At 46.5% G+C, this 27,880-nt stretch overlaps 1 protein-coding gene across 1 annotated transcript; it reads left to right on the top strand.

Annotated features, from left to right (window-relative positions):
* The first annotated feature begins 92 nt into the window (after positions 1 to 92).
* Positions 93 to 26,927, top strand: ALDH2 (aldehyde dehydrogenase 2 family member). The gene is made up of 13 exons (XM_084820079.1): positions 93 to 298; positions 6,287 to 6,391; positions 9,278 to 9,418; positions 9,686 to 9,765; positions 10,871 to 10,982; positions 12,087 to 12,215; positions 13,494 to 13,607; positions 19,738 to 19,840; positions 22,179 to 22,363; positions 22,855 to 23,019; positions 23,456 to 23,613; positions 25,041 to 25,155; positions 26,354 to 26,927. Exons 1-13 carry the CDS (start codon positions 155 to 157, stop codon positions 26,384 to 26,386), a joined length of 1,584 nt encoding a protein of 527 aa, XP_084676205.1. The 5' UTR covers positions 93 to 154; the 3' UTR covers positions 26,387 to 26,927.
* Positions 26,928 to 27,880: the final 953 nt, after the last annotated feature.

Here is a 27,880-nt window from a genome sequence, read left to right as displayed (position 1 = left end):
GATCGTGCTGCGACTGGCTGTCTGGAGGGAGAGGGCTGGGCCAGGGTCACACCCACAGCCGAGCATAAGAAGCAAAGGAGGGGGCGGGCGCAGCCGTTTGCAGGCGCAGACACAGCTCGGGTCGCCCCCGTTCGGAACGCGCAGGCCGGGCGCTATGTTGCGAGCGGCGCTGCGAGCCTCCTGCCGGCTTCACGCTCGGCCGGCCCCGATCCGCCTCCCTCTCCTCGCTTGCAGACCGTTGTCCGCCGCCGCCGCCTTGCCTGCGCCCAACCCGCAGCCGGAGATCACCTTCAACAAGGTAAGGGGGCTTTCGGGGGCGATAGGCCGAAGCCGGGCCCACCTTTGCTGCGGGAAGGAGCTACGCCTTCCCGCTGGGAAAACTTCTTCTCTGAAGACGACCGCACCCCTCGAGCATGTGCAGAGAGTGCAGTCTCCTCCTGGGCCGCCTCGTCCCTGAGGATCTGCAAGCGACCCCCTCCTCCGCCCCCAAATCGAGAAACTGGAAGAGTTTGGGGGGGGTTTTAAGCCAGAAAGAATGGGCGCGGTGGGTGGGGGCATAACTGATGCTTTCCGCGGGATTTTCAGCTCAGTCTTCAGCTCCGTGCGCAGACGGGAGTACCCCTGAGCAGGGGCAGAGTATGTTTCCCTCCGTGCCAAATAACTACGGAGACTCGACGTCTCATGAATTGGGGGAGGGGTTTTCTAGCAGTGCCCAGGTTATGGTGGGAATGGGGGGGGGGATAAAGTCCATGAGTCCTGACCCCCGCTCCCAGTTTTAGCCCAATCGGGCTCCCACCCCACTCTGTAGCCTTCTCTAAACAGTGGGTAATGGGGGTGGAGACTCTCTGTCTTCCCTGCCCCCTTCCTGAAATTCAAGCACCAAGTTCTAACCAGACCCAAAATGTTTTTCTATATCTCCTCCAGTCTGTCTGTTTCTAAATCCCTTCCCATATCAAGAAACCTAAGCTCTAAGTGCTGACTATGGGAAAAAATAAAATTAGCAGCAGCAAAGAGAGAAGAAAGAGCTGGACTGCCGCTGGCTGGCTGTTGATGCATCTGTCTGTCTGGCACAGACATGCACACAAATAAATCCCTGAGGAATATCAAGTATCAAGGGAGCTGAACCTTTAAGCATGTGCAGAGTTCCTGGGAAACTAGTCCAGAACATGCACATTTTAATAATGTCACACATGCCTCTGGAATTAGGGTTTTTTTAAGTCGCAGAGTCTGAATGTTAAAGAACAACAAGAGAGTTCCTGTACAGTGCCAGCCACACCCTCCTCCATTATACTCCATTCCATTAACTCCCCCAGTTTCCTGTTTCCCCCCAACAGTGGGCCAGCATTCCATACCCGCCAAGCATGCTCAGTCTTCCTTGGGCTGTTTTTTGCTTATTTGTTTGTTTCCCTCCTAAAGATGTCTTATACTTCTGCAAACCGGGCAGTTCTCCCAAGCCGGCTGATATCTCCCCCTTGAACCCAGATGGTGCAGTTTTGGCTACAGGAGGATCACGCTCACTCCTGAACTTTGGAAAGAGAGGGAAAGTCTTAACTTAGGAATTGAACTGGGGGAGAAGGGATGTTGCCGAGGGGGGAGAGGGGCTTGGCCATTTGCCTGGGCAGTCACTCTCCTCTTTTCTCCGCATTTTCCTGAGCTTGCAGCTTTCAATTTGTAGGCTCCTCCTTCCTCCCACTGCCCAGCCCTCCGTCTTGACACTTGCCTGAGGTTGCACCTAGCCTGGTTTGGGAGAGGATCCACATATCCTCATTGCTCTTGCCTGAGGGCTGGGCAGTGGGAGGAAGGAGGAGCCTACAAATTGAAAGCTGCAAGCTCAGGAAAATGTGGAGAAAAGAGGAGAGCGACCGCCTCCTCGGTCTGTAAATAACCATGCCTTATAGGTGGTTCTTGTAGGAATGCTCTTAGTTTTTTCTGTATGGAATCAGTGGCCCTCCGGATGTTGTTGATCTGCATTTCCCATCACCTTTGATCATTGACCATGCTGCCTGGGGTTGATGGGAGTTGCAACTTCTGGAGGACCTCCAGTTCCCCACCCCTGGTCTAGGGTAAATTTTTCTCAGCCTTGCAGGCAGGTACTGTATTGGCCCCACAGTTAGCACAGCTCCTTGTAAAACTGATGCCTGCGGTCATCAAACTACGCAACCCTTTTGGTATGTGAAGTATTTCCCTAAACCTCCAACAAGTCTTAATTATGTACAAATAATTCAGTCTCTCTCTTTTTTGTAATTGAGGTTTTTAAAAATTGAGATTGAGGTACCAGCAGGAGGTTGAGGGTGCGGTCTTAACTTCTTTGATCTAAAAAAATATATAAGTGATCATCTTTAGCTGTTCTATCTCCTGCCCTACGTCTCTAGCACAGCAAGACCCAGAAATCTAGTCAAGACTATCCTGTATAACAACTTTGCCCTGCGTTTGGAATGCTGGGCCACTGGGGGAGATGTGCGTGCTCTGATCCTTCTCCAACTTAGGGCTGACTTAAAAATCTAGCAAGAGCAAACATGTTCCTTTGTTTGAAGATGATAATAAATGCGGCTGTGTGGGAAGGTGCTTGCTAGCTTGGCGGTTACCGGTCCCTTCTTTTAGGACCTCTGGAGAGGTCCTCCTGAATATCTATCTCTGTCTGCTGTGCTCTTTCTGGGTGTACAGCAACTGCACCTACACTGCATCTCCAGGCGTTTCCAGACAGTGCAAGCTTCCATTGCCCAGTTCCAATCAAGGTCCCAACCTGCTTGGGACATTGAGGTGGCTTAACTAATGCCAGTGGATAATCTCTGTTAGAAGTTGCCCTTCCCATGTCGATTTTATTGGGCCTCCCTTGGTGGTGTTTGAGACCATTGAGGAAAGAAAAAAAAGACGAAGGGAACAGGGCCAGCATCGAGGGTTGGCATGCTTGGGCACCTGCCAAGGGCCCACACCCCAGCAGGGCCCCACTGACAAGCGCCCCCTGGACTTGCTCCTCCTCTTCCCCACTGCAGCCTGCTTGTTCGCCTGCCTCTCGCTCTGGCCCAGGCAACAGTGGTGGTGAGACGGTGGAGCCGGAGTGCCGCCTTGCTCACTGTCTCTCTGCCTGTCAAGCAAACAAGCAAGTAGCCACGAGAGACGATGAGCAGCAAGAGCAGCTGGTGACAATGGCAGAGCTAAGGAAGACCCGCTGAGGGAGGGCACCCACTGTGGGTGTCTTGCCCAAGGGCCCTCAACAACCCGGAGCCAGCACTGCGAGGGAGAAGCGTGAGGGAGGCTTGCAACGTTTTGAATAGTGTGGAGACAGTGTGTCAAGTATTCTCATACCCGAACTCTGGCACAAATAACATTGATTGGCATCCATTCCAAATGGACAACATCCCCTTTTAAAACCTGCGGCCTTCCTCACCCCACCCTGTGGCTGCCAGTTTTATAAACTAAGGTGTGAAAATGTCATTTTATTTCATTTATCACATGTCTGTACTGCCCAATAGCCAAAGCTCTCTGCGTGGTTTACAAAGATTAAAAATCTTAAAAATGCAATATTGTAACAGAATATAAAAACAATTTACATACAGCATATAATACACATGCGTGCATGTGTGTGCGCGCGCACACACACACACACTTGTTAACAATCAACAATAGGAAATCCCACGACCTGTTAAAAATCCTATCATATGCTGTCAAATGTCCATTCCTTCTTTCTGTCTAGGAGTATTTATACGTAACAATGAGCCAAAACTTCTGGCTCAATAAAACCTGATGTGAACAAGTTGTATGCTGGTAATGCAGCCCGTTTGCTCCCCTCTTTGCACAAGTGGGTAAACAAACCAGGACACTTGACATCCGAACCTGGGATTTTGGTTTATTGTGTCCAGCCAAGTCAGGATTTGTAAACCAGCAACAAGCCCTGGTTTAAAGCCAGTTTACAATCCTGGCTTGTCTGGGCATGTTGAACCATAATCCCAGACTCCGACATCGTGCACAGCGGTCTTTTCCTGGTTTGTGTAGCTGCTTGTGGATGTGGAGAAGGAAACAGGCTGCAGCCAGCAGCTCAATCGCCTTGTGTTTTTTTAAAGCCAGACTGTTTGGCTTATCGTTGTGTGCAGAAGCATGGAGAAAGCAGATAGGGAGAAAAACGTCAAATGCATGGAGGACAAGGCTGTTCATGGCTACTAGTCACGCTGGCTATACATTGTCTCCAATATCAGAGTCTGTATGCCAGTTGCTGGGGAACATGGGCGGGAGGGTGCTGTTGCACTCCTGTCTTGTTTGTGGGCTTCCCACTGGGGCCCCTGGCTGGCCACTGTGTGAACAGAATGCTGGACTAGGGAGGCCTGGTGTGATCCACCAGGGCTCTCCGTATGTTCTTGTGTTTCCACTCTTTCCGCATCATACATAGACATTCCTACACCTCTATCATGCCTCCTCTTTAGTGGCCTTATTTTTTTTCTAAGCTAAAAAGCCCCAAAATACTTTCTCCTCTTTGTAGTGAGAAGAATCTCCTCCAACTGAACATGTGGTTAGTTTCACAAAGTGGAGCGTTGTGTAACGCTTGGCAAATTTCCCTGACCTCTCTGTTACAGCCCCAGAATGTAAATCTGGCCTTTGAACTCTTCTGCAGTTGGGAGGCGGGGGGTGGGTCGTAACTGCTCTACATAACTTCTCCTCTTCTGTATGGCTCGCTCTTAAAAAGCCTTTTTAAACCAAAAAGGGAAACACTCTGCCGACATTTTCCCCTCCCCTCTTGGACTGCGGTAGTTCAGTCATTATTGGTTTATTGTTGGTAGCTATGTGCCAGCACAGCTATGGTCAGAAAAAAAAACTAAACTGTTAATGATATACTCATAAATGCTTCCTGGAGAAATGCCGTATCTTGGCTGCTCTTTAACAGCTGCTGTCCAAACGAACAGAGAAAATGCAAGATCTGGGCCAAGTTCCATTGTAACTGCTACAGGAGCTAGGCTCCAGGGGATGGGGTGGTTTGGCATTTGCTGTTGCCCCTAGGCTGCAGTTATCTGGTCCCTGTGGGCACTTTTTTCCAGAGCAACAGGAAGTTTAGGTGCAGCAAGAATCCTTGCTGTAGATCAGCTTTCCCCAACCTGGTGCCATCCAGATGTGCTGGACTACAAGTCCCATTACCCCATGATAAGAGTTGCAGTCCAACACATCCAGATGGCACCAGGTTGGAGAAGGCTGCTGTAGATAACCAGTGTGGTGTAGTGGCGAGAGTGCTGGACTGGGAGTCGGGAGATCCGGGTTCTAGTCTCCACTCGGCCGTTGAAGCTCACTGGGTGACTTTGGGCCAGTCACAGGCTCTCAGCCCAACCTACTTCACAGGGTTGTTGTTGTGAGGATAAAATGAAGGAGGGGGATTATGTACGCCGCCTTGGGCTCCTTATAGAGGAAAAAGGGTGGGATGTAAATGTAAGAAATAAATAGATGGATAACTAGATTTTTAAATTAACATTCTGCCCTGCCCTCCGCGTATTTTTAAAATGTTGGCACTGTCAGGCAGGCTCGGAGGTTTTGGTTTTTGTTGAATTGGGGAGTGTACTGGAAGAAGAGAGTGTCCTATTTCCTATCGTCTAGTAAAAGCAGCTTCTATTGTTATCCATGTTTTGCTGTGTGAAAACAGTGGGCCAAGAATGTCTGCCTTTCCAGTAGGTGCATTTGCCAACACTTTTCCAGAACAGGCTTCATGTTACTTTTTCAAGCGCTTCTCATACTCCATCTTTGTGTTGTTTTTAAATACATGGGCCAATAATGTGAAGTGCACATATCTTACAAAACTGACATATATAAATAACACGTCTCAGAAAACGGACCAAAAGAGTTTCGTTTATTTCATTCAAGGAACAACGATTCTGCTAAATCTGGTGTTTTTCCCCTCTGTTGTGCTTCATCCAATAGTGTGTTTCTAAACATCAAGCGCATGGATATGTTCTCCGAAGGCCTCCTGCTAAGTCATAAATTGCGAAGTCATTCATTGTGCAAAGCAGGTGCTGAGACTCTGAGCTGTGGGGCCCCATTCAGGAAACACAGTCTTGCTGGTTGGGACCAGAAGTCTCACAGCTTCCCATCATGTCGCCTCTAGTGAGATGGTTTGGGGAAGTCCTCAAGCAAGACATAATAGCCCCAGCCCTCACCTGTTCTGTCTTCTTGGTATCTGAAATTAAGAGGTATACAGCTCCTGAATGTCAGTAAGGTATTCACCATCCATCTTTGTTCTGAAATGGCCGATCGAAACACGGTTTGGCTTGGGGGGTTCCTGAATGGTTACAAGTTGTGTTCTGATTTGTAGATCTTCATCAACAATGAATGGCATGATGCGGTCAGCAAGAAAACATTCCCGACCGTCAACCCATCCACAGGGGAAGTCATCTGCCAGGTTGCCGAGGGAGACAAGGTACCATGTTGTGGGGAGCGGGGCGGAATGCAAGTCCCAGTTCCTCTGTACGGTGGAGGATGTAGGCCAAAGGGTCAACAAAACTATCTGAAGGTTTCAATTGGCGAGTAGTGCCTAGTGCAGCCTTCTCCAACCTGGCGCCCTCCAGATGTGCCAGACTGCAACTCCCATCATTCCAAGGCAACATGGCCAATAGGACTTGCAATCCAACAAATCTGGGGGGCACCAGGTTGGGGAAGGCTAGCCGGTTGGTTGTAAGCAAGCCGATTCTCTAACCTTAGCTTTGCATCTTTGATGCAGTTGTGGTAACATCAACAGGTTTGTTGTAAGGTTGATGGAAAGAATGCATGAGTCTGTTGGCACCATTTTAAAGGCTACGATTTATTGTGGCAAGGACATCCCTGGATCAGCACTGAAAAAGCCCAACAGGTTTAGGATGGATTACCCTGAATGTCTTCAAGGTGCCATGAGCCTTCGTTGGTTTGGTTGCAACAAATTAGCATGGCTTCTGGAAACTGAAATAACATGTGTGAATCATTTTGAACCCTTGCAAAGAGCGTTGTAGAAATACTGAGAGAGTAATGATCTAAGTTGGAGTGTGTTTGTGTGTATAAATAATAGGAAAAGCAACCAAACAGCACTGCAATCAGGCAAAACCTGGATCCCAGAAGGATGCAGCCAGCTAAGATAAGAATCAGCATTTTTAGTAAAGCAATTGGTAAAGCAGGAATAAATATATATGCTTTAATTTTTATCAAACATTTTAGCCTAAAGGCAGAAGCCAAAACATTCGATAGAAATCAAAGAATATATATTTAGCCCTGTTTTGCCAATTGCTTTACTAATATGAGAGAATGAGAATGTGTGTCATTATCCAAATTTCCCAGCCATGTCTTACTTTGATGGTTGAAGTCAATCACACAGAGGTGTAAAAAGGGAGATCTGCTTTTGGAAGAACAACTCAAACTTCTTAAAATTAAAAAGAAATTCTTCCCCAAAGGAGAAAGAAGCCTGTGTGTGTGTAATCTTTCTCTCAGTATGTTCAAAAATTGTAAGTATCTGTTTCATTGCATTAGAAAAGAAACATGCAATGAAATACTTGTATAAAAGTCTTGCAAACTGCATGCCCTCCTCGCACCCGTTTCCCATTTTGCCTTTTTTTTTGCTTAACATCTAGCCTGAAGAAGAGTTCTGGAAAGCTTGCCCACAACTTTGTGGCCTTTTTGGTTGGCCCTAATAAAAGTATGATTAGCCTATGTTGATGTTTGGGTTCTATCTGTATGCATGTCACTATACTTTAAGCGGTCTTGTGTCTTTTGGAATGGACTGAATCTAAAAAGCTAGCTAGCTTCTGCAGATCTTTTTCCTTCCCCACTAAACCATTCCACCAAAAATAACTTGCTGGTGACATAGAAATTTCCACCTGATCCCTTTGGTGGTCCGCAGCAGAGATTGTAAAGCAGACATTTGCCAGGGCGCTGCTGTTGGCAGACAGCCATGGTCAAAGTAAACATTTCCCTGGTTTATCAAAGCCCCAGCCTTTATATGGCCGTGGTTCGGTGGCCAGATACGGCCAATCCCTTCAATTTCATAACAGCTTCGCCTTTCAGAGATAACAAGGAGTCGGCAGCAGTTGAACTCACAAACAAAAATGATGCAGCAAAAATCACAAGGAATATGAGGAGCAATTCACTGCACCCAAGGAGGTCTGAGGAATGGAGCAGTGTCGGGCCAGGAAAAGCTAGTGAGCAATGATTGAAAATAGGAACCCTAGAAAATGCAGTCTCCCGTTCATAATAGGCTCATTCCAAAGTGCTAATAGTCTGTTTTTCAACACACACAAAGCAAAAGGCACAAGGGAGGTGAACACAAGTTGCTCCTCTCTGCCAAACAGCCATCATGTAAAATTCCAGTGTGTCTAGCAGTGGCAGGACTTGCCCATGGCTTGCACTGCAAATGGAGATGAGAGGGTCGTTAACCAAGTATGGCTAATGTGGAGTCCAGCTGTTTTTTTCTTGCCCTTGTTCCTTGCGTTTGAATAATAGCCTGCTGTAAATCTGCAGGTATGTTTGTTCCCCAGCTTTCATTCTCTGTTGCTGTGCCTCAGTTGTTTGGGCTCACTTTCCCCAACCTGGTGCCCTTCAGTGCGGTTCAGGGAACACAAAACCATTTAAAACGCCACAACGTTTTCCATCCAAGGAGGCAGCCAAATGCACACCGAGCTTTCACCTGCGTATCCCCAAACATGTCCCAGTGGCTCCGTGAGAGCTGTTAAAAGACAGGGAACGTATCTGCTGGCTGGCCATGAGTCACCGGTTGTGGCTGGGTCTGCTTCTTCAATGGCTACAGCTAGGTCTTCCTCCTTATGAGTAGGCCCTTGCTCCCAAGTAGACCCGTCCTCCTAAGTAAAGTCTGGGCAAGAGGAACTACTGGCAGCCAGGTGGGTACTCCAATAACGGCTCTGAAGGACCCACCTGGCCCATCACTGCTGGTGCTGTGGTGGGCTATGGGGGTGAGGAAGAGTCAGGAACCATGGCAGGACTGGGATAAGGTTAAAAGGGTTCTTTGGGACCTCCCTGCAGTGGGACTGCTCAGGTTGCCCTGTGTCTTCTGGGGAGTGATGTTTGCGGAAGAATCCCAAACCACCTCCTCAGAAGTCTTCCCTGGACTTTGGTTGCCTGGGGGCTCGACATAATCACAGGAACATTTGAAATCTGGTTTACACAAGGTCAGGCTATTTGTCCATGAGGCCCAGCCTTGTGTAGTAATTGGCAGAGGCTTTCCAGGGTCTCACTCCTGTGCTTCATTGTTCCTGCTGCTGCTTTTACTGGTTGCTGGCCAAACGGGGACCTCTGCTCATCTGGTCCCATCTGGGTTCCTTTCCAGGCAGATGTAGACAAAGCTGTGAAGGCAGCCAAGGATGCGTTCAAGTTTGGATCTCCTTGGAGACGGATGGATGCCTCCCACCGGGGCAAGCTGTTGAACCGTCTCGCTGACCTGATGGAGAGAGACCGAACGTATCTGGCGGTACGTGTGGAACATTTGTGGGCGATCTGCTTTCCTATCTCCATTAGAAATCTCTAGCACATGCTTGGCTCTTCAGCTTAAGGCCGTTACTTCAAAACTGCATCTAGCAGCTAAGTCTTTGGTTCATGTTTACTCTAGAGTGGGTGCAGGGCCCCCAGTCTGGATCTTAAAAGCCCCCCATGCTAGAGTCTTAATCTGCATCAGGGGCCCAAAGAGACAGGCAGGATGGGAAGTGTTTGCGTTTGCTAACTCGCGTTTTTTTCACAGGCTCTGGAAACGCTGGACAACGGCAAGCCATACTCAATCTCCTATCTGGTGGATTTAGACATGGCTGTCAAGCACCTCCGGTGAGGATGTGTGATCATGTAGCCCTGACCATTCCCAGGCAGGGGAGGACAAGACTGTTGCGAGTGTGGGGTTTTCCTCCAGCATGTGCTCTGTGCATGCGTGATCCAGTAGGTCCAGGGACTGTGCATGCGTGGTCCAGTAGGGCTTGTGCAGGAGATGTTCCTGGCATAGTGTTTAGTGTTGTTCACTAAATGTTCAGACATTTATATCTGTCTTTGGATGGGTCTTGTTCCTGTGGAATCGTTTGGAGATTAGCAGAGCTGACGCCTAGTGCAGTAATGAATACCTGTGAATCTGACCCACCTTCTGCCCCCTTTCAGTGGCCCCCCTCCCACGCGGAGTAGGGAACTCTGAAAGGGGCTTCTATTCAAATTTGCCTGAATGTGCATAGAGCCCTCTGTGCAATTGGAACTCGTAACGCAGAGTCCCCAGCTGCACAGAGAGTTGTATTTCCATTCAAGTGAACGTGAGTAGAACCACCTTCCTCCTTTCAGACCTCTCAGGGTCAGGGACACGGGCAGGGCTGGAGATGTGGGGGGAGGAGATTAGTGTCCACAGCCCTGTACCCCTTGCATGTGTTTAGAGACCCTGCTCAGGCATAACACCTGAACAGGGCTTTGGTTGCAAGTTTTAGACCTACTGGCTTGCTCCACCTCACTGTGCAAATGATAATTATAAATAATTTGCCTTATATTAAATGTTCTCACATCAATTGGTACTGAACCATCTGGTTACATGTGCCGAATTGGTTACTGAAACTTCATTGGCTGGAATTGGAACCGAAACAGAACACAAGTTGCAGCTGATCCTCCACTGGAACTGAATTAAAATGTAATGGCTTGGTTATCTGTTTAGAATACTGTTGCAATATTTCAGCCTTCCCCATCCTACTGCCCACCAGATGTCTTGGACTGCAACTTCCAGCATCCCCAGCTAGCTACGAGTTGTAGTACAACACATCTGGAGACTGGAATATATTACTGCAGTACATTCTTGCGAGAGAATATTAATTAGCAATCTTTATATTAGCCTGTAAGAATTTCTGTAGAAACTGCTTCTCTCCACCCCCCAAATATTGGTAACAGTTAAATTGTTCTCTGCCAGGTACTATGCAGGCTGGGCTGACAAGTTCCATGGGAAAACCATTCCCCTAGATGGAGACTTTTTCACCTATACAAGGCACGAGCCCGTCGGCGTCTGCGGACAGATCATTCCGGTGGGTAAAGCTGTTGTGGCAGATCTCAGATCCTGCATTTCCATGCTCATGGTTGTCCAGGGGTGGGTGGAGACGTGAACGGCGTTATTGCACTGAAAAGGATTTGCCCCCAAGGGCAGAAAAGAGGGGCTTTGTGATTAGTGGTGTAGTCTGTCCTACACAATGCCCTTGCTGCAGAGGGTGCCTCAGGATTGAGGAGGAGTTATTGGCACATTTTTCTAGAGCTGCCTCCCCCAACTTGGCGCCCTCCACAGTTGTATTGGACTACAACTCCCATCACAATAACTATGAGGATTATGGGAGTTGTAGTCCAACACATCTGGAGGGTGCCAGGTTCAGAAGGCTGTTCCACATCTCCATTGGTCTAGCATTCTTTAGCAGGGGGGAATGCTTTTTGCATTCTGTTGGTTGGGATCTTTCCATCAATGACCTGGTTCACAGGACACAACAGCCCATGGGTTAAACAGCCCAGGGGCTATCTTGCACGAGCCGGAGTGGACAAGCTGCCTCCCATGCACCCACCACTTCTGCTTCTTATCAGCAACCCAAGAGCGGCTCCTCTGTAGGTTGCTGAGCATGTCACCCAAACCCAGGGTGCTGGGCTGTTTAGTGGCTATGGTTAACCATGGTTAACTGCTGGGTAGTTTAGATCCAGGTTCAGACAACGTGCTAAGCAACCTACGAAGGAGCCACTCACGGGTTGCTGATTAAACGTGGGAATGGTGGGTGTGATGCAGGCACTGCATCCGCGCTCTCACACATGTGCGTGACAGTCCATGGGCTGTTTAGTCTGTGGGCTGTCATGTCATGCGAACCAGCCCACTGTGTGCTGTTCTGTGTCTGTGGAATGATTTGTTCTACCCGAGGTCATGATCCTGCACATGCTTATTTCTTTGGTGGGGGTGGGGAGGGAAGGGTGGCCCATCCCTGCAAGAAATGAACACAGTACCTTACATTGCCCTTACACGTAAGGAGTCAGCCCCATCGAATGTAGTGGAACTTCAGCTGTCCGAGTATCTAAAAGTCTGACCCTGGTGTACAGTAGATAAAAGTTGAGAGATTCTACTGTGTTCGCTTAATCCTGCCTCCTTTTCTCTGTTGTAGTGGAATTTCCCGTTGCTGATGCAGGCGTGGAAGCTTGGGCCGGCACTGGCCACAGGGAATGTGGTGGTGATGAAACTAGCTGAGCAAACCCCCCTGACCGGTTTGTACGTAGCCAATCTGATCAAAGAGGTGAGAGATCCATTGGTTTCTGCATGCTGTCTCTCTGCTTCAGAGCATGCCTACGCTCCAGTCAGATTCTTATCATTGCTGTGGTTGCCCCTCTATGCATGCATGCAGAAGACACAGGAGTTTCATAGTTCTGTGCGCTTTCTGAGCACCCTGGCAGACTTAGAATTCACACAATTCCTGTGAGGGAAGCCACAGCCAAGACCATGTAGGACAGCCTTCCCCAACCTAGTGCCCTCCAGATGTGTTGGATGCCAAGTCTCATCACCTCCAGCCAGCAGAGTGATGAGAGTTGTAGTCCAACACATCTGGAGGTCACCAGGTTGGGGAAGGCTGCGTTCGGATTTCAGTGTGGATTTCAGGCATTCCTTTTTATGACAAGTGCCCCTTTATATCTATTCATGGCCCAACAATTGAATTTTGGGGAGGGGGAGTCCTTCTCTCCCCCGCTTCTCTGCCAGAATCTCCCTACATACCCTCAGACAGAGCCTTCACAGTGGAGGATGGTGGCTCCAATTTTGGTGGGGCTGTGGCTCCATTCTGGGTTTCAGTCGGAACCAGCCAGAACTCTAAAGGAGCTATCTTTGGTGCACCTACTTGGGGGATAGGGTTCAGCACCCTGGCGAGCTCTTTTAGACTTCTGGCTGGTTCTAACTGAAACCCGGAATGGAGTTGCAGCCCCACCAGAAGTGGAGCCACCAGCCTGCACTCAGCCTTCGAGAGGGACATGGGTTGTCTCTTTGCTCATCTCCAGCATTGTTATCTGCTCTTCACACTTGCGGATGGTGGAGGGCAGAATTGAAATTGTTACTCCTCCACCTCCTCCACCTCTTCTGTGGGGCCAGCCTGCCTGTAAACACTGCTGTCTGCCCTGGCATTTTTTTGGTGCCAGGTGAAGACCTTCTTATGTTCCCAGGCATTTTAGACTTTCAGTTTGTATTCTTTTCAAACTGTTACTGTATTTTAAATCTTTGCATTGGTGCTAGCTAGGTTGCATTTTCGTTTTTATTGTTATTTTATATTAAATTTTAAACCTCTATATTTTATCTTAACGTGTTATATTTTATGGATTTAATTGCAGAGAGCTTGAGCTATTGGGTGGTATAGAAATATCATAAATTGTTGTTGTTCAGTCGTTCAGTTGTGTCCAACTCTTCGTGACCCCATGGACCATAGCACGCCAGGCCTTCCTGTCCTGCGCTCTCTCCCGGAGCGTGCTCAAATACATAAATACATAAACAAATGCTATGATGTAATTTTCCCTTCTGATTAAACTTACAGGCTGGGTTCCCGCCAGGCGTAGTGAACGTCATTCCTGGCTTTGGCCACACTGCAGGGGCTGCAATATCCTCCCACATGGATGTGGATAAAGTTGCATTCACTGGTTCCACAGAGGTGAGGGGTTGGGATATCTCTGTCCTCTTCTCCTTCTCTCTGTGCCTTCAGGAAAAAGTGCAGAACAGCTTGAAACTGTTGTTCACTTTTCCTATAACTTTTAATTTATTTATTCAAGCCTACCTAACTTTTAGCCTAACACAGCATTCCCCAGCTGGACTCCCTCCAGATGTGTTGAACTACAACTCCCATGATCCCCAGCTAGCATGAGAGGTTGGGGAAGGCCGACCAGACAGACAGCTCCTAGCACTACCAATCAAAAGGCATTCCATAGTTATTCCATCTTTCCCTCCTTAAGGAATTTTTTGTGGTAAGGGGAAAAAAAGATCAAAGAAGACATAAGAAAACATGGGATGGTTACAAATGGAAAACAGTGTCTGGACCCTCCATAAAATGATTGTGTTTGAGGCAGAGCAACTGCACAATAAAAGCTTCGTGTGGAAGCATCCTGAAATCAATAGGCTGTGTTCCTTTTAAAACTCTTTTCATTGTCAGAATTAAATGGAAACTGATTTCATGAATAGGGCCACAAAAGATGGTCAGACTTATACAGTGAAAACGCAGGACTCTTGACTAATAACCATATAGCAACCTTCCTTTACAGGGCACTTTAAAATAAATATTTATATCTTGCCTGTTGATCAGATGCTCTCTAAGGCAACTTACAAATAGTTAAAAAGATACATGGATAAAATGCGCTGGTCTTGGACCGAAATAAAAATATTCATTCATACATGGATAAAATAAAAAGCTATGCAGGCAAACTAGAATTGGCAGAACAGCAACTGTGTAATAAGTGGCACAATTTATATTTCATTTAAAAGCTTCAGCAAACATAACAGGACTTACCCGGCGCCTAAAAGAAACTAAAGTGGTTGCCAGGCAAATGTGTTTGGGAAGTTGGGGGCCATGACTGAAAAGTCCCTGATACCCCCCCCCCCCAATTTCTGAAGCAGGGCCTCAGCTGACTGTCTTAGCACTTGAGCAGCAACATATGAGGGAAAAGCACTTTACAGAGGAACATAACCCCAGAAAATCCCTAGCCCTTACCCCAGAGGACCAAGGAGAGTATAGAGGGAAGGGTAGGGAGCAATGTGCAGAAATGCAATTAAGACATCCTTAGGCTTAGGCTCATATTTAGAATCTGAATGTTAAGTCCAGTATATCTTTTGAGAGCCTGCCGGCCTTGTGGTTATTCCAGCAAATTCTGTGCCCTCTAAAGCCAGGCAGTTAACAAGATTATTTCCCAACTAAGTCTCTACCAATTAGAACAAAACCCGCAGACTTTTATGCTTTGTAAAGGCTCCATTTTCCAGTGATAAATGGTTGGAGAGTAGGAGTGAGAAATAGCTGCTTATATTGGATGGTGAGTTACGTAAGTGCTGTTGTCTGTCAGAGTACCGCGTGCTCTCTGATTCCTTTTTCATTTTATCCTACCTCTGAGTTACCTTCACAACTGAGGGTGCATTGCACCTTGCTTATGGCTGCCAAGTGGCTTATTTTCAGTGCACCTTTTAGGGCGTCGTCCTTTTTCTTTTCTTTTTTTTAAACCAGGGATTTGGTGCCGCCAGCCTCAAACCAAACTATATCCATATTGGCCTGTAATTTTTTTTTTATTGTGAGCTGCTCTGAAAGTCCTTGGACTGAAGAGTGGGGTATCGAATGTTTGTGATGAACAACTGGGAGAGAGTTCCACAGTTTGGGTGCCATCACAAAGACGGCCTTCTCTCTCCAGTCGTCACCTGCCCAACCTCAGAAAGTGGGGGCACATATGGAGAAGAGGTTCTGGCGAAGATCACAACTGACAGCCTGGTTCATGTAGGTGCTTCTTTTAGATAGCTCTGCCCCTTGCTGACCATCTTTCATTTACTTGGAACTTCGCTCACTTCTTCCAGATCTGGATGAAATCCTGCAAGCTTGACTTTCCCTTGAATCCTAGATTCATAGAGTTGGAAGGGGCCATCTAGGCCACCAAGTCCAACCTCCTACTCAGTGCAGGAATCCAATTTAAAGCACCCCTGACAGGTGGCTGTCCAGTCTCTGCTTGAATACCTCCAGCAACGGAGAGCCCACCACCTCCCAAGGCACTTGGTTCCATTGTCTGGCTGCTCTGACCATTAGAAAGTTTCTCCGGATGTTCAGCCAAAGTCTGCCTTCCTGTAACATATTTTCGTGTCTTACAGTCTTGGATGAGAAGAACAGGTTGCGGCCCTCTTCTATGTGAGAGGTACTTGAAAAGTGTTACATATCCCCGCTCAGTCTTCTCTTCTCAAGGCTAAGCATACTGAGTTCCTTCAATCTTTCCTCATAGGACTGAGCTTCTAGTCCCCTGATCATCTTTGTTGCCCTTCTCTGACTTTGTTCTGATTTCTCTGAATCCTTCTTAAGGTGTGGTGTCCAGAATTGGACACAGTATTTGAGGCGAGGTCTGACCAACACAGAGTAGCATACTCTTGTAGAGTAGCGTACCCTTGGCAGATAGCACTCCTGCCTTGAATACTTTTCATGTTGTTGTTGTTCAGTCGTTCAGTCGTGTCCGACTCTTCGTGACCCCATGGACCATAGCACGCCAGGCATTCCTGTCCTGCGCTCTCTCCCGGAGCGTGCTCAAGTTCATATTCATTGCATCCGTGATGCTATCTAGCCATCTCATCCTCTGCCGTCCCCTTCTCCTTTTGCCTTCAGTCTTTCCCAGCATCAGGGTCTTTTCCAGGGAGTTTTCTCTTCGCATTAGGTGGCCAAAATATTGGAGCTTCAGCTTCATTATCTGTCCTTCCAATGAGCACTCAGGGTTGATTTCCTTTAGGATGGACTGATTTGACCTCCTTGCAGTCCAGGGGACTCGTAAGAGTCTTCTCCAGCACCACAGTTCGAAAGCATCAATTCTTCGGCACTCAGCCTTCCTTATAGTCCAGCTCTCACAGCCATACATTACTAATACTTTTCATACCCAGAGCCATAAGCTCAAAATGTCATACGATAAAAAAGATTAATAAGGCTACTGGTCTCAGAGCTATTTTCAGTATATTTTAGTGGCTGTCAAGACCAAGAAGCCTCAAGGAGAGACAATTGTTGCTCAAAGAAGTGCCTGGAAGGCCTATAAGATTACGTTCATCCTTCTGAAATCAAGGTGTGTTTTTTTTAAGGTTATTTGTTATAAGAGCTGAATGCATAAGGCAAGCTGAAAGTTCAGTCACTATGGAGATGGTGGATTTGGGTAATCCTTCTGCAAAACAACACTGTGAATAGTCTTATTCTAAATGACATGGCTTACCTGTGTGTAATGTGCAAAGACGCGGAAGGAGATCTATCTTGTGGCTTATGCAACTCAACTAATCGTAGTGATCTAATTTCATTGCCCTTCTAGGACCATTTTTAGTGCTACGGCCATGCCGCTTTCTAAATGCTTACAACTAAAATAGCATGCTCACTTAGGCCACAGTCCCAAATAGGCATACTTAAGCTTCGCAGAAATTAATGGGACATGTATGAAAGTAAATCTGTTTAGGAGGTGACCGTTGGGTCAGCCTGCTAGCATTAGTTGTGTTGGGTTCTTTCTTTTTAAAATGGCCGTTACTGAAAAGAGGATGTCTGTGTCAGAAGATCTTGAGGGAGGACTTAAAAGATTACTGACCTCCCAGGTTTTTCCTTTTTTTTTTTTTTGCTGCCATTGGGAAGAACAGAGCCAGGAGCCAAATCTGGCTGGTGCCTGGAGAAAGGGGCCAGGCTGTCTGTGTCAGAGACTTATGACACCTGCCAGAAAGTTCTTGCATTAGCCATTGGTTCTTCTAGATTCCATTGACCTTTTTCAACTAATGCCCCACCTAAAATGAATCTCCAGCTTTGTTAATATAAGGAACATCATGTTTATTTCTGTTCTCTCCATCCCTGCCTCTTACACCACCTAGTGTGATGAAGAGTTCTGAAGAACTCGAAAACTTGCACAGTCCTTTGTGGCATTTTGGTTGATCCTAATAAAAGTATTGTCCAACTGTGGATTTTGAATCCCCCACCCTGGCCCGGATTTTGGATTTTTTACACACTATAAAATTTTATGAACAAATGATATATTTAAGCATAGTAGCATGGCAAGTTTAGTAACTGAGTGACCAATAGGACAAATAATACATGCAAAGCAGAATGAACACATACAGAGCAAATTATACCTTTCCTTTGTCCATTATGGCTCTTGAGACAAATGGCCAGTTCTCTCATCCCAGTAGCAAAGAAATGAAGATGGATCAGGTCTCCTTAGTACACCCTTCTCCAACCAGGTGCCCTCCAGATATGTTAGACTGCAATTCCCAGTAGCCCCACCCAGCATGAAGGCTGCCTTAGTAGCAGTGGACAAGCCTTAGGTGCTCTCAACTGTGCCTGATTTTAATTCCTTGGTATTGGTCCAACAAGTTGCCCACCGTTGCACTTTGGCCTTTTCTCTCTGGGCTTTCCACTTCCCTGGCTCTCCTGATCTGGCTGCTTTCCAGGCAGGCTCATGATAAGAAAACTCCTCCATTTGCTTCCATCTACCTGTGTTCAAGGGTGAACACAGGTGAACCTGTGGCAGGGTTCACAAAGATTAGGGCAAACAATTAAACAAGGTTTGCAATTCTAACTGTGTTCCTATGTGACTTCTTGACTGACTTCCTCTATCTTATCTTTGCATTGTGCCCAGCTTAGCAGTTACATTAACCTAATCAATTAGAATAGTCCTCCTTATTCCTGCAATTCATACAGGAAGAGATCCCCATAAGTTTTTTTTTTACCAGTTTAACCCACAAATCAGTAAGCCTTCCCTTGCTTCATTTATCTTGCCTTGTGTTGGCATGTAGGCATGGAAACTTTCCATCCCTTTGTTCCTCTGAGTGGCATTGGCCTTCCTGATGGTTTAGGACAGCCTTCCAGATATGTCCAGCTAGAGCTCCCATCATCCCCAGCCAGTGGGAGTTGGAATCCAACACATCTGGAAGGCACTAGGTTGGGGAAGGCTGCTGTACGGGCTTGCCTTGAGCCCAGAACTTGGGCCTCGGGTTACAGGCTTCAACAATGGTCTTGACTCTAACCAGCCACTAGACCCTCCATCTTAGAAATAAGAGTGCGATGCCCTGGTGTCCTGCTTTCTCCATGTACTCGACATTTGGGGAGCACTTTTGAAGTGTATAGGATGTATTTCACCCCACTACTGTAATTGTCCTGAAAGCATTCGTAACGATGGTTTTGTTACTGGTGGCTGTCATGATTCCAGGTAGATCATGTAAAGTTCAGATTAACTGATAAGGCTGGAATCTGAATCTCTGCAGCAGGGGTGGGCAACTTGTGTCTAACAGCTGCGTTTGGACTGCAACTTCCATTATCCCTTACCATTCGCTATGCTGGCTAAGGATGATGGGAATTGCTGGCTAGGGATGTTGTTGCAGTCCAACAACGTCTGGAGGGCTACAAGTTGCTGTGGAGTCACTCAAACTAAAGCACATTGAACCCCTAAGCGGGGCACTGATGAAAAGATATGAAGAGTTTTGAAGGACATCAGAAAATCTTTTTACTTGCATTATTTGTTGTAAGCTGCTCTGAGCCTCTGAGAAGCGGAGTATAAATCTAAATTTTGTTCAGACTGTTGGCTTCTATCCTGGAATGGATGCCAAAAAAATTAATAATTCAGTCCTCTTCCACTTTTTGCCACCATTTGGCCATGTGGTAGGCCTGGAACATCTGATGTGCTGTGCCCAGCAAGCCAACATATCCATTTGTATGATACCTTGATTTTGATGCTGCTCAACAGGGCTGGCTCATCATTGGGCAGCTGCCAGGACCATCGACCCCTGCTCTGGGCCCCCCTTTTTATTTTTCCTCCAGCCCAGCATTCTGAGTAGCCCCTGGGTTTCTGTGTCTAGCCACCATTTTAACTTTCCACAGTGCCTCAAACATAGCTTCGTTGTGGGAAATTGTAATGGGGGCTAGATCCAGCCACCTGTTGCTCCTGAGTGTGCTGCTGCCACCACCAAGACCTGCCCATTTGAGCAGGGGGCCACCAGGGCCTCCTCAGATCTAGAGTCAGCCCTGCTGCTCAGTACAGACCCCTTAAGGATAGCTTGTTTTTCTAGCCAATAAACATATTTGTCTCTTGACTTTATAGGTTGGGCATCTGATCCAGAAGGCTGCAGCAGAGAGTAATCTGAAGAGAGTGACACTGGAGCTGGGTGGAAAGAGCCCAAACATCATCATGTCTGATGCTGAGAGTAAGACTCTCACTTCTTGATAGCAACGGGAACTGGGGTGGTGGGTTTGCACCTGGAGAGTCAGCTTCATCAGATGCATGAAACGTTATCCTTGACAGAGGTGTGTGTGGGTGTGCATACACATTTGCGTGCGCGCACACAGGTGTAGAGAAAATTGTGAACGGGGTGGTTGGATGGCAATAAAATGCAAAAGGTCTGAGGGCATCTCTACACCTACAATTTATTGCACGGTCATGATTGGCCATTGGCCACTCACGGAATTTTGTGGGTCCATTACACAACGTCGTAATCCTCCAGTGATTTTCCCATCATTTCCCCTTGCCTATCCTGTGTTATCCCCAAACGGAATGCAGTATTTTTTCAGCCTGCACAACAGAAGTGCCATGGCCTGCCCGGGTACTTCTCCCATAGCGCACCCACCCGCGCGCTTTGTTTGGGGTTGTTGGTGGCGCGGTCATGATGGCGATGGCAGTGATGTCGGGGTAGTGGGTGTGTCAGTATACTGACCTGCCGGCTTGCTGCCATGCCGGCTTGCTGCCATGCCGTGACTAAATGCAATACACCGACTTTTGCTCCTGACTTTAGCTGCTTACTCCACAACACAGAATGGCCAGTATGCCAGCATTCCAGCAGTTCTCTGGGAAACCGGTGCCTGTGGGAGCAGGGTTCAGGCAGTTTGGTGAAGATTGTTTTCCACCCTGTCGTGCCCTGGCCATGGGCTTCAACCTCTTAATTTAGAGGTGCCAAGATAGTGATAAATCAGACCCAGGTTGATTTACAAGGAGTACTTTATTGAGTAACTTACAGCACACAAGTGTACTCAGTGGTTGGATCAGACAGCTGTTCTGAACCCAGAGCCATGGGGTACAATGGGTTTTTACCATACATGTTAGCAATGATGCAGCATGACAGCAGCAAGCGCCCCCTAATGTTCATTCCTAGCATAGACTAGCAGGGCTTGGTTCTCAGCACAGCCACCTGCAACTTTAAGACAAACAAACTTTGCTTCCCAGGCACAACTTGATTCCCTCATTAGTATGGAATGTGCTAGGTTGCACTATCTGCCCTTTGACCCATCTTCACATGATCAGAGGCTTACTAACAAGGGAATTGCACCAATAATGAACTTAAGCAAGCATTATGGATCTCTAGGCCCCTCTAACACTACTGGTGACTTGATTATGCTTCTTGGGCCAATACACCCCCTTATCACATGTCAATCACAACCAAATCACCAGTAATCTGCAAGAGGAGGGAAAGGGGCAGGAACCAGGGAGGAAATTTCACAACGCCCCCAGTGCACGTAATGGCTTTTCGAGGAAAAGTAGCCACCCCGTGAAAAAGTAAGGAATGGAATATGAGATAAAAATAACTGTGTAAATGAGCCTGATCTAATCCCGCTACGAGACTGGATGGAGAAATCCCCGGTTTTAATGCAGATTTCTACCCCCATGTGATGAAGAACCCCTAGGACAATTCAATTAGGTTAAATGTGTGCAAAATAATTAACTGTGACTATTCACAACAGTAGTGATTGGTGATAACAGCTCTCTTAGGGTGCAACCCTATGCATGTTTAGACAGAAAAAAGTCCTACAACTCACAGCATGCCCCAGCCAGCCATGCTGGGATTCGTAGGACATTTTTCTGTCTAAACATGCATAGGGTTGCACCCTTAGTGTGGCTGTGTAAACTAATGCCAAAGATCAGCAATGAAAGAACCCTCTAAAGGAGGCTGTAGCACCTCTGTGCTTGGAAGTTGCCAAGAAAATTATATCCGTCCGTCCTTCCTTCCTTGGGAATGCTTAGGTATCAAATATGAAGCAAACGACTGAATGAGACAATCCATTGTGTCCTGTCCAACTCTTGCTGCTGAAATGTAGAGGGAATGTTTTCAGATCATAGGAACATAAGAAGCTGCCTTATAGTGAGTCAGATCCTTTCCCAGTATTGCTGGCACTGACTGGCAGCAATGGCTCCCCAGGGTTTCAGGCAGGATTCTGTCCTAGCCCTACCTGGAGATGCTGGGGAACGAATCTGGGACCTTCTACATGCAAAGCAGGTGCTCTGTCCCTGAGTTACAGACCATCCCAATCAATCTGCTTAGGTTCTATAGATGTTGTCAGTTCCAAAAGGACAAGGTCACTTTAAACTGCATCCAGTCCAGACAAAAAGGACTCATCACATTGGTGCTGCTGGTCCAGGAGTAAAGAGAGTAAGTGGTTTTCACAGGGAGCGGAAGCAGAACTTTAGTGGTAATTCTTCATACCACTTTTAGTGCTGGTAAAGAAAATGTGCTTTTCAACTTGCGTGATGGGTGGCTTCCTTCTCTCTTCTAGTGGACTGGGCTGTCGAGCAAGCTCATTTTGCATTATTCTTCAACCAAGGACAGTGCTGCTGTGCTGGATCTCGGACATATGTCCAAGAAGATATATATCATGAGTTTGTGGAGAAGAGCGTGGAGAAAGCCAAATCCAGAGTGGTTGGAAACCCATTTGACTTCAAAACAGAACAGGGACCTCAGGTGAGGGCAAAAAAGATTCCAATTTGTGAGCCATTCTTTTAGACAGGAAAGAATTCTGCTTAGTCTTTGCAGGTAATCCCAAAAAGCTTTCGATTGTATAAATCTTAAAGAGTCATTAACTTAAAATTTAACCTTACTTAGAATCCCAGTCAATGAGAATGGAATGCTGGCTTTGCAGATGTGTTCAAAAAATGACGGAAGCCCCTGGGCCAGACAGTGTATCTCAAGTAAAAGTGATGTCAAGTTGATAAAATTGTATTATTTATTTCTTTAATAAAATATTTAAGCTTGTAGGTCCCACATCCCAAAGGCAGTTGACTTAAAATCTTGACCGGGATCTTCAGCTCAATGTCAATAAAGGGTAAATGTCTCAATCATTGTTAATTCTGTATGGAGAATAACTGTTCACAAGGGGATTGTGCTGGAAATGGCTTTTTCTTTCTTCTGAGAAGGATCAGACTGAACCTGCCACCATTTTGTTTGTCCTTTAGGTAGACGAGACTCAATACAAGAAGATCCTTGGATACATTAGTACTGGGAAAAAGGAAGGGGCAAAATTGCTCTGTGGTGGCAACCCTGCTGCAGATAAAGGCTACTTTATCCAGCCAACCATCTTTGGAGAAGTGCAGGATAACATGACCATTGCTAAAGAGGAGGTCAGGGGGACAATACTTGTCTGTCTCCAACTTCTCTCATTCTGCTTGATGCCTCTATCCCCCCCCCCCTTTCCTGTCCATGTTACAGAACTGTCAATTCCAGAGTTGCCCAAGCTGCAAAAATGGGATCTGGCATTCCTCTTCTCTGCATATATACTCTTAAATTTTATTTTAAATGTATTCTTATGTGATTTTGGGTGCAAGCATTGCAGAGAAAGCAGCTAATAATTTTTTTAAACTGAAAATATGCCCGTTTCATATTCATTCATTTTATTTGTTTATTTTATTTCTATACCGCCCAATAGCCAAAACTCTCTGGGCGGTTCACAATACGATAAAACATAATATCAAACCTTTAATATACAAATATTGAAAACAGTTTAAAACAATTTAAAAACAATTAACAAAGTGACATATGCCTGTTCCTCTCTCCCAGATATTTGGGCCAGTCATGCAGATCCTAAAGTTCAAAACCATTGAGGAGGTCATCCACAGAGCAAATGACACCAAATATGGATTGGCAGCAGCAGTCTTCACAAAAGATATTGACAAAGCAAACTACATTTCCCAGGGTTTGCGTGCTGGAACTGTCTGGTAAGTTGCTAAACAAAGGAGTGCAATCGACCAATCCTTGGAGAAGAGCCTTAGCTCAGTGGTAGAGCATAAAGCATGTTCAGTCCCTGGCATCTCCTGGAGAACTGTCAGTTAGTGTAGACCAGATGTGCGGACCCAGAGGCTGAATTTGGCCTGCCTGGAGTCCCAATCCAGACCTCCACAGTTCCCTAGATGGCCAGGCCTCTTTCCCCCAACTACCGATTGGTGGTTTCCTAGCTTTTGTGCAGCTTTTTCCCCCATTCTAAAAGGTTGGAATGTCTCTCTTAAGGCATAATCTTACTTAGCAGCAAGAGCTTTAAGCTAAAAGACATGGGGGGGCGGGGGGGGCCCGCCCACCTCTGAAATGTGGCCTCTGAGAGCTTGTCCAAAATGAAATTTGGCCCTCGGGCCGAAAGAGTTTCAACACCCTGATGGTGAATGTGATGGACGAATGGTCTGACTCTGTATAAGGCAGCTTCCTGTGTTCCGTCCTCTTTAAGAGAGCAATCCTATTGGGATAGGTGGCCGTCTCTGAACTCAAAGGTGGCCACCTATCCAATGCACAGTGGGAGGAGCGTGGAGGGGATGCTCCTCCATGCTCCAGCCATCCTGCATTTGCGGCTAGATGGCCAATTTCGGCTGCCCAGCTGTGGGACGTTGGAGTGCGGGGCGGGGAGGCCGCATGACACACAGGAAGGGTCGTACTGGCACTCCCTGCCCTGGGAATGCCCCATTTTTGCCCCACTCCATGCTGCTTATGAGCGCGGAGCCCAGGGACAATCCGCACTGCCTACAAGGCGGCAGGGGAGAAGGAGGGGAGGCAGTCCTCCAGGAACTGACCAGTCCTATGACTGTATAGCCACTGTCTAGCAGCCATAGGACTGTGCCCTAAGGGACTTTAGACACTCTTATGCATTGCTGTGGGTGCGATGCTCTTCAAAATTTAGCTTTCTGAGAGGTTCAATATTCTCTTATGGAAACAATTTGCTAATGTTCATGGTTGGCAAGAACATTCAGATGAGAAAGAATCTCCATGGACATGAAGGCTGTTCTTGATCAGCCAGTTATTTTCTCTCCTCTCTCTCCTTCACTATCCAGTTCTTCTCTTTTCTTGAGAAGAGTCTGAAAGGATAAAGTCTGCCATTCAAACCAGTGGCATTTCTCTCTCTTATCTCAAAAGTGAAATGTTGGAAAGCTTGCATCAGTTCGGGCCCCAACATGAATTCAGGATTTTCTATATCCAAACCCCTCTAACAAACAAATATCTATTATCAAATTTCATGATATTCCTTGCACCTGGCTCAAAATCTTAAACTTGGTAGTGGGTGGACAAGGAAGAAGATTGTTTATATAAACAGTCAAAAAACAAGACGAGAAATAAAACAGGAAAGGACCAAAGTATTTGTAACCCCCATTGTCTGTTACAGGATAAACTGTTACAATGTGTTTGGCAGTCAGACTCCATTTGGTGGGTACAAATCATCTGGACAAGGCCGTGAGGGGGGAGAATATGGTCTGACTCCATACATGGAAGTGAAAACAGTGAGTATCTGTGATCCTAATTTATTTCTTGTTTTTAATTCTCCCGTTCTACATTTTGTCAGTATTTATGCCCCACTCTCTGAAACACGAAGCTCTTGTTTTGCATATTCCAATAGAGGATGGTGAACTTGTCTCGGTCATGGGAAGGTTGATGGTATGCTGGCTGGGGAAGGTGGGAATTGTAGTCCAACATATCTGGAGGGCACCAGATTGGGGAAGGCTACCTTAGAACGTGACAAGATAATCATAATGTTACTATCCTTGATCTGCTAAACACTGGCTTGACAGACATAACGGCAAAACATGGCTTGCACTAACTGTGGTTAGACACCAAACTAGGGTTTGCGCCGTTTCCTCTTTTCCTGGTCTTCTCTAAAAATCTCCAGATGCTCTCTGAAACAGCAGCCTCCAAGGGGGGAACAAAGTCTCTAACCATAGTTCGCCATTTCAAGAGTAACACCGCAGCACCAGTTTGCCCAAACTATGTTGTAAACCAGCTTCATAACACAGCTTCAGATCCTGGTTTGGCAGCCACACAAACCAAACTTCTGGTGGGTGCTGTCGTCCAAAGCATCTGTTGGGCTTCAGGCTGCCTCCCCCTGATTTAGTGTGTAGAACAGGTGAATTGATTAGAAATCCTAGTGCTCCGGTGGAATAATTGCACGTAGTCTGAAATATTGCAGAGAACATCCTGCTCACTGCCTTCCCTGCATAACACCCCTGCGGAACCTTTTATCCTTGCCCAGCTCCAGATTTTTGAGGGCCCTTGGGCAAGACACCTTCCATGGGCCTCCTCCCTCAGTGAGTACCTTCTCACTGCCATTGTCACCAACTGCTGTTGCTCCTTATCTTCTTTCTCATCATTGTTACCAGTTGCTCACTTGGCAGGCAGAGAGCCAGACAGCAAGGGGACCATGGCATCTGCTGCTGCTGCTCCTCCTCACCTACCACTCTTGTCTGGGCCAGAGTGAGAAGCAGGTGAAGAAGCAGGTTGCAGTGGTGAAGAGGAGGATCAATTCCAGGGGGCTGTTGTCAGTGGGGGCCCCCTGGAGTGGGGGCCCTCAGCAGATGCCCAACCATGCCTATCCTTGACACCCACCTTGGCTGTATGAACCTGATTTGCCTTAACAATACTAACCTGGGACTGGTTGAGATAAAAAAGAATGTAACAAAAACTAATAAACCATCTTCTTTCTAGGTAACCATCAAAGTCCCACAGAAGAATTCTTAAGGGACATGTGCCACCTTTGTGTTTCTGAAACCATCCATTTAAGGTGTCTGAAGTTCGATAGCAGAATTTACCAGGATTTAAGTACAGAAACGTCCTTCATAAAGACCTCCACAAACAACCTAAGAAGCACATGGAACATGTTTAAGAAAAATTTTAACGTACCTGCTTACATTTTACTTAGCCTTCTTTCTACTCCAGACACTTCTGTATATTAGTGTTATATACTTGAGGATCTGAATAACTTCTCCAATATCCATTTGAGCCCTCTGAAAAACCTATTACTCTATGGTATCAATTTGTGGTCATTTGTAGTGTAAGTGTGGAGTGGGGTGGGGGGGACACACAGAAGCAAGGGGAATGTAGTGTCTTAAGTACTGAGGTTTTCTCTTTCTCTCCATCTGTAATCTGTCCCTTCTTTTGTATAAGAGAGAATTCTAAAATGGGCTTATTTTGACTGTCAAATACTGTAAAGAGAGCACCTTCTGTGACTTTAAAAAAAATCTTACCAAATACATAAAGCAAATTTCATAGTCGACATAAATTTGTTTAATTTTTCATTTTTTGTTACCTCACTACCCGTCATTCCTTTTGCAGTGATTAATAGGTGCTAGTTATTCTAATGTTAAGTGGTTGGACGCAGCATTTCTAAACACCTTTTTGGTGCAAATGGGGGAAGGTGCAATACAAGTGCCAAAATGCCGAAAAGCCATGACAAACTCATTAGTGCCTGTGGAAAAAGCAAGATAGATAGATGAGCGTGTTACAGTTTTCTACTAGACTTCAAAATATGGAATGCAGTTTCAATACCTTCCCATCTGCTTTACTTTATACTTATTTTGAGGATTTTGTTTAAGTTGCTGAAAAGTGCTCTGTGAAATGAAACAATGGTTTGTGCCCTCAGCTGCCTCCTTCTTGAGGATTTCATTGATTTTTTTTTTACTTTATCTGAGTGCTTTGGCAGTAAGGAAAGCATGTTTGTTGGAGAACACAGTGACTACCACTTGCTTCTTACAGAATGCAGCAGTGGTGTTCCTTTGGCCCAGTTTGCACGTAACAAGAAGCCACCATGGGTGAATTCCCTTGTGGGGCTTTTTGATGTGGCGGCTGCTGCCATTTTGAATATTTGAGCTGCAGCAGGGGAGCGTCATAGCTTGTCATTACGTGTGAACCCGGCGAGGTGGGTTGCTGGGGTGATCGACAAGCCATCCAGAATGGTGAATTTATACATAAATAAAATAAACATATAGTCCTGCCCTATTGTGGCTCCCCAGCCTCCAAACATATTTTTCATTTAGGCATTGAGTCTAGTAGCGACTGATAGACTCTTCTTCCATGAATTTGTTTAACCCCCTTTTAAAGCCATCCACATGGTCGACCATGACCATAGTTTGGTGGTATCTTCTGTAGTGTGGCTTTTTGCCTGTATGCTAATAGCAAATTAATTTTCTGCATGTGGATCCGTATGTAGTCAAAACAGCACTATCCATATACAAA

The sequence above is a fragment of the Heloderma suspectum genome, chromosome 13 (assembly GCF_057233095.1).
Source record: "Heloderma suspectum isolate Gila_16-S chromosome 13, 16-S_ref, whole genome shotgun sequence".
In the NCBI taxonomy this organism is placed as follows: Eukaryota; Metazoa; Chordata; class Lepidosauria; order Squamata; family Helodermatidae; genus Heloderma; species Heloderma suspectum.
This window is presented reverse-complemented; position numbering and strand designations above follow the sequence as displayed.